General features: G+C 36.4%; 1 protein-coding gene across 1 annotated transcript; it reads right to left on the bottom strand.

Moving 5' to 3' along the window:
• Positions 1-1,368: 1,368 nt before the first annotated feature.
• adipor1b (adiponectin receptor 1b) lies at positions 1,369-9,586 on the bottom strand. Its single transcript, XM_051904157.1, has 8 exons — positions 9,253-9,586; positions 6,615-6,816; positions 6,122-6,232; positions 5,780-5,951; positions 3,577-3,763; positions 3,296-3,483; positions 3,019-3,212; positions 1,369-2,120 (listed from the first exon to the last, which is right to left on the bottom strand). Exons 2-8 carry the CDS (start codon positions 6,753-6,755, stop codon positions 1,992-1,994), a joined length of 1,122 nt encoding a protein of 373 aa, XP_051760117.1. The 5' UTR covers positions 6,756-6,816; positions 9,253-9,586; the 3' UTR covers positions 1,369-1,991.
• Between the last annotated feature and the right edge of the window lie 2,633 nt (positions 9,587-12,219).

Below are 12,219 nucleotides of genomic sequence, written 5' to 3' on the forward strand. Positions count from 1 at the left end.
TGAAATTTCCTCACTACTAAATATTCCACGGTCAACTAGTGGTATCATAACAAAGTGGAAGCAATTGGGAGCAACAGCAACTCAGCCATGAAGTGGTAGGCCACGTAAAATCACAGAGCGGGGTCAGCGCATGCTGAGGCGCACAGTGCGCAGAAGTCGCCAACTTTCTGCAGAGTCAAAAGCTACAGACCTCCAAACTTCGTGTGGCCTTCAGATTAGCTCAAGAACAGTGCGTAGAGAGGTTCATGGAATGGGTTTCCATGGCCGAGCAGCTGCATCCAAGCCTTACATCACCAAGTGCAATGCAAAGCGTCGGATGCAGTAGTGTAAAGCACCCCGCCACTGGAGTCTAGAGCAGGGGAGACGTGTTCTCTGGAGTGACGAATCAAGCTTCTCTGTCTGGCAACACGATGGATGAGTCTGGGTTTGGCAGTTGCCAGGAGAACGGCACTTGCCTGACTGCATTGTGCCAAGTGTACAGTTTGATGGAGGGGGGATTATGGTGTGGGGGTTGTTTTTCAGGGGTTGGGCTTGGCCCCTTAGTTCCAGTGAAAGGAACTATTAATGCTTCAGCATACCAAGACATTTTGGACAATTTCATGCTCCCAACTTTGTTGGAACAGTTTGGGGATGGCCCCTTCCTATTCCAATATGACTGCGCACCAGTGCACAAAGCAAGGTCCATAAAGACATGGATGAGTGAGTTTGGTGTGGAGGAACTTGACTGGCCTGCACAGACTCCTGACCTCAACCCGATAGAACACCTTTGGGATGAATTAGAGCGGAGACTGGGAGTCAACATCACTGCCTGACCTCACAAATGCGCTTCTAGAAGAATGGTCAAAAATTCCCATAAACACACTCCTAAACCTTGTGGAAAGCCTTCCCAGAAGAGTTGAAGCTGTTATAGCTGCAAAGGGTGGACCAGCTCAATATTAAACTCTATGGATTAAGAATGGGATGTCATTAAAGTTCATGTGCATGCAAAGGCAGACGTCCCAAAACTTTTGGCAATATAGTGTAGAAATATAAAAAAACTAAAACTAATCAAAATGACAAAAGCACATAACAATATTACTAAAACTTATACTAAAATTAAAACATAAAGATAAATTAATTCAAACTAAAATATAAAAATAAATGCTAATTCAAATTATTAATAATATAAATAGTATATAAATAATACTAAATAATACTTTAGTATATAAATATTGAACTTTTTGTTACTTTAGTATATATTGGTTTTGTTCATGTTCTCTTTCAAATGCCAAAATGACAGTGTATACACACACACACACACACACACACACACACACAAGAACTATTGATGATCAAAAAAGAACAACTATTAATGATCAAAGCAAGCAATTCTTGGTGTTTCATCTTTATTCTGCTCTTTTTAAATATCTTGACTTCTATGACTTCCAAAACCAATACAAGTATTTTGGACTGAAATCCTGATTCACTCAAACAAAAAATTGAATTGCATGTCCCCCAATCTGAATCCCACTGCTGAAGCTCTGGGTCATTTTAGGTCAAAAGTTAATGAATGATCATGCAAACATGTTTGAGAAAAACGAGAACTAAGCATGTTCATGTGTGTTACCCTTAAATTCTTACAAAGTACAGAACCATGAACCAGTAAATAAAACCTTAGATGAAAAACCACGCACTAGATCAGAAAACTATTAGAAAAAAAAGTGTTGGAGGAGGTAGTGTCTCTCAAGACCTCTGTAATGCTTTATGACTCATTCCAGTGATTTACAATAAATTCTGTGCTGTACTGAAATAGTAAAGAACAATATAAACACAAGACTACCTCATTTATCAGTAATTTTAAGTATCTTAACAAATAAACATCTTATTTAAATATATGTTAAAATCCCTCAGAGATAATACAAATCTTTCAATCATTATTATGTCGGGTCCAGGTTCATTGTGAAGTGAGCAGGCACCGGCCAAAGTTCAAGCGATTATTATTATTATTATTTTTACAGCAGAGTGTCATCTGTGCAGCCTCCTTCTAGACCATAGCGGAATTCCTGCAGGTTTGAGATTCCATAAAAATGGACAAACGCCGCTCCGACAACCAGCACATGGAATATCTGATGAGACTGAAACTGAGAAAGTAAAACAGATCGAGACCATGAGTATACTTGCATGAACATTACGCTATTAGGCTACTTTACAATACTACATGCAACAAAAATTCCCTTAAAGGGTTAGTTCACTCAAAAATGACAATTCTGTCATTAATTACTCACCATCATGTCGTTCCACAGACCTTCATTCATCTTCGGAACACAAATTAAGAAAATTTTGATGAAATCCGAGAGCTGTCTGAGTCCTCCATAGACTGCAATTTAACCACCACTGTCATGGTCCAGAAAGGTACTAAAGACATTGTTAAAACAGTCAATGTGACTGCAGTGGTTCAACCTTAATGTTATGAAGCGACGTGAATACTTTTGTGCGCAAAAACAAAACGACTTTATTCAAAAATATCTTCTTTTCTGTGTCATTCAGCGCTTCCAGGTTCCATGTCAGAACGTCGACTCCTGATTGGCCGGCTCCTGCGTCAGCATCACACGCATGGGTGGTGCAGCTCACGTAAATACCATCGGCCAATACTGAGCTGGCGTTCTGACATAGAACCTGGAAGCACTGAATGAAAACAACATAGGAGAATTACACAGAAGAGAAGAAATTGTTGAATAAAGTTGTTATTTTAACAAACAACAAAACAAAAGGTATTCACGTCGCTTTATAAAATTAAGGTTGAACCACTGCAGTCACGTCGACTTTTTTAAAGGTCTTTAGTACCTTTCTGGATCTTGAAAGTGATGGTTAAATTGCTCCTCCTGTCTATGGAGGAGTCAGAAGCTCTCGGATTGCATCAAAAATATCTTAATTTGTGTTCCGAAGATTCCGAAGGTCTTATGGGTGTGGAACGACATGAGGGTGAGTAATTAATGACAGAATTGTCATTTTTGGGTGAACTAACCCATTAAGTCTTACCCAAATGTCACATCTTCCAGGAAAGTAGCGTTCAGGTATCCGTGCTGCATACAGTCCTGCTCCACTGACGTACATGGCACCCATCAGATAGAACCAGCCCATCTGACCCACTGTCGTTGCCTTCACAAAACCCTCTGTGATGGTAAAGTGCATTGTGGGAATGAGCCCACTCAGACCAAGGCCCAGGAAAACACCTGAAGATGGTAAAATGTTTTTAACAGACATCTCAAATCAACCATGAAGGTAGAATATTTCGTGGAGCAGGTGAGTGTGTTACCGGCACGTGTGGACCGGTGACGAGGGGTGGCGAATCGGTCCACCTGGGCCACTATGATAGCAGCGACACCAAGCACACATACAACAGACAGATAGATAAGCCGTGGCTGAGGCGAGCAGTAAAACGAGTAGTACAGCCATGGAACGAATGAGCCCATAATCAACAAAGCGATACCAGAGTAATCCAACCTAGGGGCATAAAAAATACACTGCAGTTACTGAAGATAACGCATATACATAATATGCCTACACACATAGAACATAAAAACTGGTGTCACTTACTTGGAGAAAGTTCTGGAGACCTTTTCTGAGTGGCAGTAGACGGTGTGAAAAAGCCATGAGAAGCACAAACAAAGCACTGCACCCAGGAAGAACATCCCTAACACCACCTTCTCCTGCACAGGCGCCATGAATGACACATTCGGCCGCAGCATTGTCAGTGTGCCCAAGCAAAGGAACAGAATTAGGCCTGTAGGAAGACATTGCGATAGCTTAATTAGCCTCCAAAATGACTCACCAGAAACATAATTACAGGTTTGACTGACATTAAAAGTGGTGCGTTTTTCATCATCCTTAGGGCAATGATTCACACATATCAGATTATCACATTACAAATATCATACAATTTATCTTGTAAGTTCCAAAAGTTGTGAAACATCTTTCTTAAAATGCCACTGGGGTTATGACATACGCAAGTGTTCAAAAGTTTGTGGTCAGTAAAATTTTTTTTTTTTTTTTAAAGAAATTAACACTTTTACTCAGCAAGGACACATTAAATTGATCAGAAATTACAGTAAAGACTTTTATAATGTTACAAATGATTTCTATTTTAAATAAACAAGTTTCTTTTGAGCTTTCTATTCATCAAAGAGCCCTGGAAAACAGTTTCCTCAAAAATATTAAGCAGCAAAACTGTTTTCAACATTGATAGTAATAAAAATGTTGCATGAGCACCAATTCAGCATGGATCAGCAGGATCATGTTGTCATGTCAGTTGTTGGTTTTGTTCATGTTTTCATGTCTTTTATTTTGAAGTGTAGTCATCAGTGTTGCCAGTTGCTTTCAGCTGAGGTAGCTAAAACTGTTCGCTAAATGTCGCTAGATGATGTCATACTGGCGAGTCCACTGATCTATATCAATATAAATATAGATCAGCGGGCAAGTCACGGAATCTAGATAAGGTTTGTCCAAGAAGTTGCTAGATTTGTCGCTAGGCTTTTTGAAAAAAGTCTCAAATAGGGGCAGGGAAATAGCTAAATCTAGTGACAAAATCGCTAAATTGCCAGCACTGGTAGTCATTAAGCTTGTTTGACTTGAAGTAGCGCTGCACAGACCTAATCGGTGTATGACATCAAAGTACCGCGAGAGCGATTCGAGAGCATACAGAGCCATCTGCTCTCGAATCGCTCCCGCGATACTTTTATGTCATACAACAATTGGTCTGTGCAGCGCCGCATCAAGTCGAACACACCTGTGTTATGTTCTCATTGGTTGCTTTTGTCATGTGATACTCAGTTCTGTTTTGTAATTGGTTTATTGTCTTGATTGTTCACAGGTGTTCCTTGTTAGTCATTAGTCCCTGTGTATAAATAACCCTCATGTTTCATTGTTCCTTTGTTTAGTATTGTTTGTGTAACTGCTGTTGGTGAGTCTCATGTCAAGTTATTTTCATGCAGTGTTGCCAATTTAGGGATTTTGTCACTAGATTTAGTGACTTCCCTGCCCTTTTTGAGACTTTTCAAAATTTTAAAAGTTTAGGGACAAATCTAGCAACTTCTTGGACAAACCTCATCTAGATTCTTATTTTGCCCACTGAACTATATTCATGTTTATATAGATCAATGAATTTGCCATTGTCATCTAGTGACATTTAGCTACTTTCAATTGAAAGCAGTTGGCAACACTGTTTTCACGTCTAGTTTTCCGTTCATGTGCTCATGTTTATGTTTTAGTTCTGTTTATTTTGTAGATTACTCAAATTAATCTAAATTGTAATATTGACATGCATTTTCTGTAAAGCTGCTTTGAAACTATGTACTGTGAAAAAAAAAATGCTATACAAATAAATGTGAATTGAAGTATTGTTAAAACTGCATTTGGGTTCACTATGCTCACCTCAGTGGACTATTGTTACACATGTGACACTAAAGACTAGAGTAATGACTGCTGAAGTTCAGCTTTTATTTTAAAATATAGTAAAATACAAACCAGTTATATTAAACTGTAATATTTCATAATATTACTGTTTTTATTGTATTTTTGATCAAATAAATACAGCCTTGGTGAGCAGAAGAGACTACTTAGAATGTTAAAATGTAACGTTAGAATGTAAATAATTCCTCTGCAGGAAAATTTGAGAAACGGGAAGCGTTCATTTAAGACTGTATTTACTGGTGGTCGGTTCATATGAGTTTAATTAAAATCTCTGGCTCTTGATGAACTTTTGTAATTTTACGTTTTTTGCAATTATTCCATAAGCACAAACCCAGCAGGTGTGTCCAGATGTTTCCAGTTTCTGTGTGAATCCTAAAGATGCTCCCAAAACAGGCACGGAAGGATGGCATGGGTGGGCGGTGTCCTTGAAGCAGGTAATCATTGTCCTTCAGCCAATCGGGGAGGAGATTGTATGGAATAACTCGCCAACGTCCTTCCCATACCTAGTTATGGTAAGAGTTTGCTTTAATATAAACAGCTTAGACTAGAAATAGGCCATATTTGCTACAATTACAAAATTAACACTTTTGATTTAAAATACAAACATTGTGATTAATAAATTAGTTTTGAAAATGTCAATAGGAGTTCTGGGGCATTTGAAGATGAACATCACCTTGTGTACAAACTCCTCCATCTTCTCCATGGCATGGTGTGCCTGCATGGGTAGTGTAACCACCCGCAAACCTTCTTCCTCTTCATCCTCATCAGGAAATGCAGATGCACCCTGAAAAAAAACATTATGCTTTTAGTTAACTTTAGGTGTTCTTGCCTCATTCTGTCTATTGTATGGTCAGAAAGATTTGTTTTTGAAAGTCTCTTATGCTCAGCGAGATGTAATATTGTAAAATATAATTACACTTTAAAATAAAATGTTATAAAATAACATGTAATTTACTCCAGTGATGGTAAAGCTGAATTTTAAGATTCTTTGATAAATAGAAAGTGCAAAACCACAGCATTTATTTGAAATAGAAATCTTAGCATTAAAAATGTCTTTACTGTCACTTTTGAACAATTTAATGTCTTTGCTTAAATAAAAAAAAAAAAGAGAATCTTACTGACCCTAAACATTTGACTGGTCATGTATTTTTATTCTCACTACTCACTCTGGATTTCTCTGCACTAGCTGGAGTTGTCAACAGCGGCCCAAGCTCCGTGAGCTCCGCAGTCTCCATATTCTCATCATCAGAGGTGCGCCGCTCGGCATCACTGTTGGAGCCGCAGTCACCATGGTGACACGTTGTCATGGGGAGACAAACCTAAAAGTCCCCAGATATTCTACCTTGTCCAACTGTTCACAATCTGAGTCTGATGATATATAAAATACATAGATTAACACATGCAGATGGGCTGTTGACATGACATGGCATTTTCACTGTCACACAAGATAAAAATGAATATAATCAGTATTGTCATTTAAAGATGCAGTAAATGGTTAAACATTTCTTTTTCTTACATGGACCTCTATCTATCTATCTATCTCTCTCTCTCTCTCTCTCTCTCATATATATATATATATATATATATATATATATATATATATATATATATATATATATATATATATATATATATATATATATATATATATATATATATATATATACACACATACATATATAATATACATAATATAATATATATATATGTGTGTGTGTGTGTGTGTGTGTATATATATATATATATATATATATGTATATATATATATATATACACACACATACACTATGTATATATATATATGTGTGTATATATAAACATTATATATTATATATATGTTTATTTTAGTAAATGAGTCTTTTTTTTTTCTTTCTTTTTTTTTTATCCATATATTTCTAAAAGCGTAGGAACTTGATACATTTTGTCACTGAAAACCATGTCCTCCGGTGTGACACCATATCCTGATTTTAAATCAGACAATTCCACTGACAAGTTTAATTAGTTGAAGGACCCCATTCAAGGTCATGTTAATGAAGCCCATGGCATGTGCACATGGCAAGTTTTTGTCTCCGAGTTGTTCAAATATTTAACCTTTTTGGAACCAGTATAAAAGCATTAAGTTTTCTTGTCCTTTGGTGTGACACCCCTATATTCATAATTGTTGCTATGTCACACCATAGGACACACTTCAGTAAAAATGATGATGAAAAAGCCCCTAAACATCCATTCCAGGGGGGCCCTAAAGGATTAGTTCACTTTCAAATAAAAATTTCCTGATAATTTTCTCACCCCCATGTCATCCAAGATATCCATGTCCTTCTTTCTTCAGTCGAAAAGAAATTAAGGTTTTTGATGAAAACATTCCAGGATTATTTATAATCCTTATAGTGGACTTCAATGGACTATAAAAAAAAAAAAAAAAGGTCAAAATTAGTTTTAGTGCAGCTTCAAAGGGCTTTAAACGATACCAGACGAGGAATAAGGGTCTTATCTAGCGAAACGATCGGACATTTAAAAAAAAAAAAAAAAAAAAAAATACAAATGTATATGCTTTATAAACACAAATGATCGCAAGTGCTTCAACATTCCACCTTCCGTATTCTTCAAAAAGTTTACGCTGTATGTCCAACGCCTTCCCTATTCTACTTACGGAATGAACGCGGTGCCAGTTCCGTTTTTTTCCGTAAGTAGAATAAGGAAGGCATTGGACATACAGCGTAAGCTTTTTGAAGAATACGGAAGGCAGAATAGCGAAGCACTTGCAAGGCGAACATTTGTGTTTATAAAGCATATACATTTGGTTTTTTTTTTTTTTTTAAGAAAGTGATCGTTTTGCTAGATAAGACCCTTATTCCTCGTCTGGTATCGTTTAAAGCCCTTTGAAGCTGCACTAAAACTAATTTAGGCCTTCAACTGTTTGGAGTCCATTGAAGTCCATTATAAGGAGAATAATCCTGGAATGTTTTCATCAAAAACCTTTATGTCCTTCTTTCTTCAGTCGAAAAGAAATTGACATCTTGGATGACATGGGGGTGAGTAAATTATCAGGAAATTTTTATTTGAAAGTGGACTAATCCTTTAATTTAAATTCTGATACTGATTTGAGTATAATCAGTTTCAGGACGATCTGTTTGAACTTGAACTGTATTAGTGTTATACTCTGATCAGCTGTTTTTCTGCTTAGATCTGCTGGGGCCAATTGCATAAACGTGTTTTAAGATCTAGCATGACCCACTAGCAGTTAGTCAAGGGGCAGTAAGTCTTACTTTTCGGTATCAAATTAGGCCTATCTACGTTTTTATGTAACTGACTTTAAAAAGTTAAGAAAAGTCTTAATAAAAAATTGATGACTAGTAAGACTAGTCTTAGCGGTTTACGCAACCGGCCCCTGGTCAGCCTGAACAGGCTGCTCCAGTTTTCCACAAGTGCCAAAGGTTTACATCCTGTTAACTTAGCATGCTTACAAGCTAACCAAACAAATAATCAAACATTAAAAGAAGAAAAAGAAAAAGAAAACATTTTCGAATCTTCAGCTAGCAACGTTCTTCTGAACGTGTTTGTTTCTGCGTCATGTGTGGCTGTGTTATGTGTGTTTTATTATACTGCGTGTAACATCCTTGTAATGACTGAACTGAATCAGGTTAGCCGAACCGGACAACATTAGCCTGCACGCTAATGCACTTCCCTATTGTCTGATTTGAACATTATTTGCATAATACATGGCTGCTTTCATCACAGTTAGTTAGCAGATGTTTATAATTATAGACCACGCAATAATACAACAGATCAGTATTCATACGTTACCTGGCTGGACAGGCTGTCACGTCCGTTCATGGGAGTTTACTGCTGCAGCTTGCCGTCCGGTCGCTATGAACCTCTATAAACCTGTGGAACCAGTCGGTTCGGTTCAGTAACAAATTATAACACAAATAACTAAATTAACATAGATTAAAACCGTCTGATACACAGTACGCTATATCAGCACGCGGAGACAGAGGATGTACTTTGTATCCGTCAGAGAGAGAAGAACACGTATATCGTAACCGGTTTGACACACGCAAGCCGTTTTAATATTTAATCCTTAAAACGTACTAATATCTATTTTCATGCTACTACTACTTATTCTTTAGATACTAGTATCTATTACATTAGGTATATTACCTTTTTAAAAAGATACTAGTACTTATTCGTTATAGTTCTTATTTTTTAGATACTGGTACTCAGTGGCGTCATTTCACCAAAAGCCAGGGTATGGCAGACCCTGATGACGTCATCCAATCTCATTCCCTGGACTTGTCAGTCCCACTTTCTTCACACAAATTTTTCCAGCACTTCAAAGCTCAAAAGTCTGAATATTATCCAATGTAAGTGTTATTTTTAATATGATTACCAAAAACATTTTTGTTCATCCTACAAAGATTGTCAAAAATTATTAGACAATATCAAAAACAGAATATCTACTCTATTCATTTAGAGATATCTTCAACCTCATAAGGAATGCCAATGAATGTCAAGTATTTACAAACATTTATGTTTGTAAATACTAGACACTACTGGAATAGGTAGTATCTAATAAATAGGAACTAGTATCTAATGAATAAGTACTAGTATCTTTAAAAAGGTACTAGATCTATAGAGTAAGCACTCCTAAAGAATAAGCACTAGTAGCAAATGAATAAGTACCTAATGGAATAGATAAAAAAATAAGTGCTAGTACAATGAAAATAGATACTTATGGAAGCTTTTTTCCACCACTGAATAAAAAATAAAAAAGGTATTTGCATCTTATAATTGACTTTTTTCTCGCAATTGCAAGTTTACATCTCGCAATTCTGTCTTTTTTCTCAGAATTGCTTGATATAAAGTCACAATTGACTGTTCGCAAAGACCCGCCCCCTTTAGTTACTGTTGCTATGTCCGACAAGCCATGCCGATCTCTCGCCACACACCATGTTCTCACGCAGTGAAAAATACATCGCGGAGCAAAGGGGACACTGACAGCGCTTCGACAGACACGACAGAGCAGGCTACTTTTGATATGAAACAAAGTCTCAAATTTCAAATTTTGTCATTTTTAAAGAAATTTAAACAATAAAATACCGTTTTGTGGCTCTTTAATGTGTCGTGACAGATCGCTGTAGCGCCTCAGTTCAAGCGGCTCGTGAACTGATCATTTCATCCTACTAGTTCATTTATAGCATCAAATAAACATGAATGAACATCATAAGGAATGTTGTTTCAATTGCAGAAAGACATCAGTACACACCATTTTTCAAGTTCAAGTCCAACTATGTTAATCTGCCAACTCCCCTGACTGCTTTGGCTGACAAAATGGCGGATTCTGCGTTATGATTGGTTAGATCGCCTTTCAATCAAACTCCTGGCGAAGGGTCAATTACATATTATAAAGTCAGAATTGTGAGATGTTGCAATTATCTTTTAATTTTTTTTTTTTATGCCGTGGCAGAAACAAGCTTCCATAGAGACTGATTTAAGGATTAAATGTTAAAAAGGCTTGCCATATATATTCAGATAATGCATTATTTCATGATATAAATCATGAGTCAAATACAAGATATTTTCAAGCTAAAGATTACTGCACATGCATTAATGTACCAGAAAAACCTGGAATAATCTTCCTAATTATCATCAGAGCTGTTTTCCATGTTTTATGGGGACATTCCATACACATAAAGATTTTTATACTGTACAACCTGTATATTCTATCCCATAAACCCAATACCCCTAAAAACAACCCTTGTGCGGTTTTCCTCATGGGGACCAAAAAAAAAAAAAAAAAAAATGCATTGGATTTGAAATTACTTTGCTCTATTTTACAATTTTTCTCAGTCACTTTGGTACATTTTCTCGAATTGCAAACCAGTAAGTTAATTTCTCGAAACAATTCGTACACCACACAATAGCACCACACCACACAATACCCAGTGTACTCTGTCAGTATTTTCAGATGTAAACTATGGCTACAATTTTGATGCCAATGATTGAAAATGCACAGGACAGCACACTGACACATTGCTGTAAATGGGATATTGATTGCAAGAGACTGGACAGGATTCACAGTTACGCTTTTACTGTTGTTGGTCTGTCAACAAATTACAGTACAATGTCATTGCGATATATAAAAGAAAAAGACAAGACTATATATATACACATTGAAGTGACTGAGAAAAATTGTAACCTAAACACTGTATTAAATGAAAATAATATGAAATATTTCTTCTATATTTGTATGATTTTATATAGAAATAAATGGTGGATAATTTAGAGTTTAATATTGTAGGCCTATAATACCATTAAATCCCCTTAAAATACAAAATATTAAAGAACAAATAAATATTACTGAAACAAAATAAAGGACGTTAAAAATGTCACGCTTATTGTCTTCTGTCTGTTTTGACCTGAGAGTATCACAAGTGTGACCTAAGTGAGGAAAACCAGAAGGTTAATTCACAAAAAAACTCAAATATTTTTATGAAATGTACATATAGAAAATATCACATTTACTTTATTGAATGCTGCTTACAAAGAAATAACTATAAGTTATTAATTGATTCCACTTTTAATACTGCAAGTTTGGGTTGTAATATGAGCCATTTTACTTCATGTACTTTTCTAAATCTCATTACGCAGATGCGTGTTGCGTAAACTCCCCAAACTTCAAAAACTACAAAGCCCAGAAGAATAAAGGGGTAACGCTCCGTAATATGATTGGCCGAAGTGGTTGCCACGCCTCACTACTTTGCGCTGATT

This window comes from Ctenopharyngodon idella, chromosome 8 (assembly GCF_019924925.1).
Source record: "Ctenopharyngodon idella isolate HZGC_01 chromosome 8, HZGC01, whole genome shotgun sequence".
NCBI classification, from domain to species: domain Eukaryota; kingdom Metazoa; phylum Chordata; class Actinopteri; order Cypriniformes; family Xenocyprididae; genus Ctenopharyngodon; species Ctenopharyngodon idella.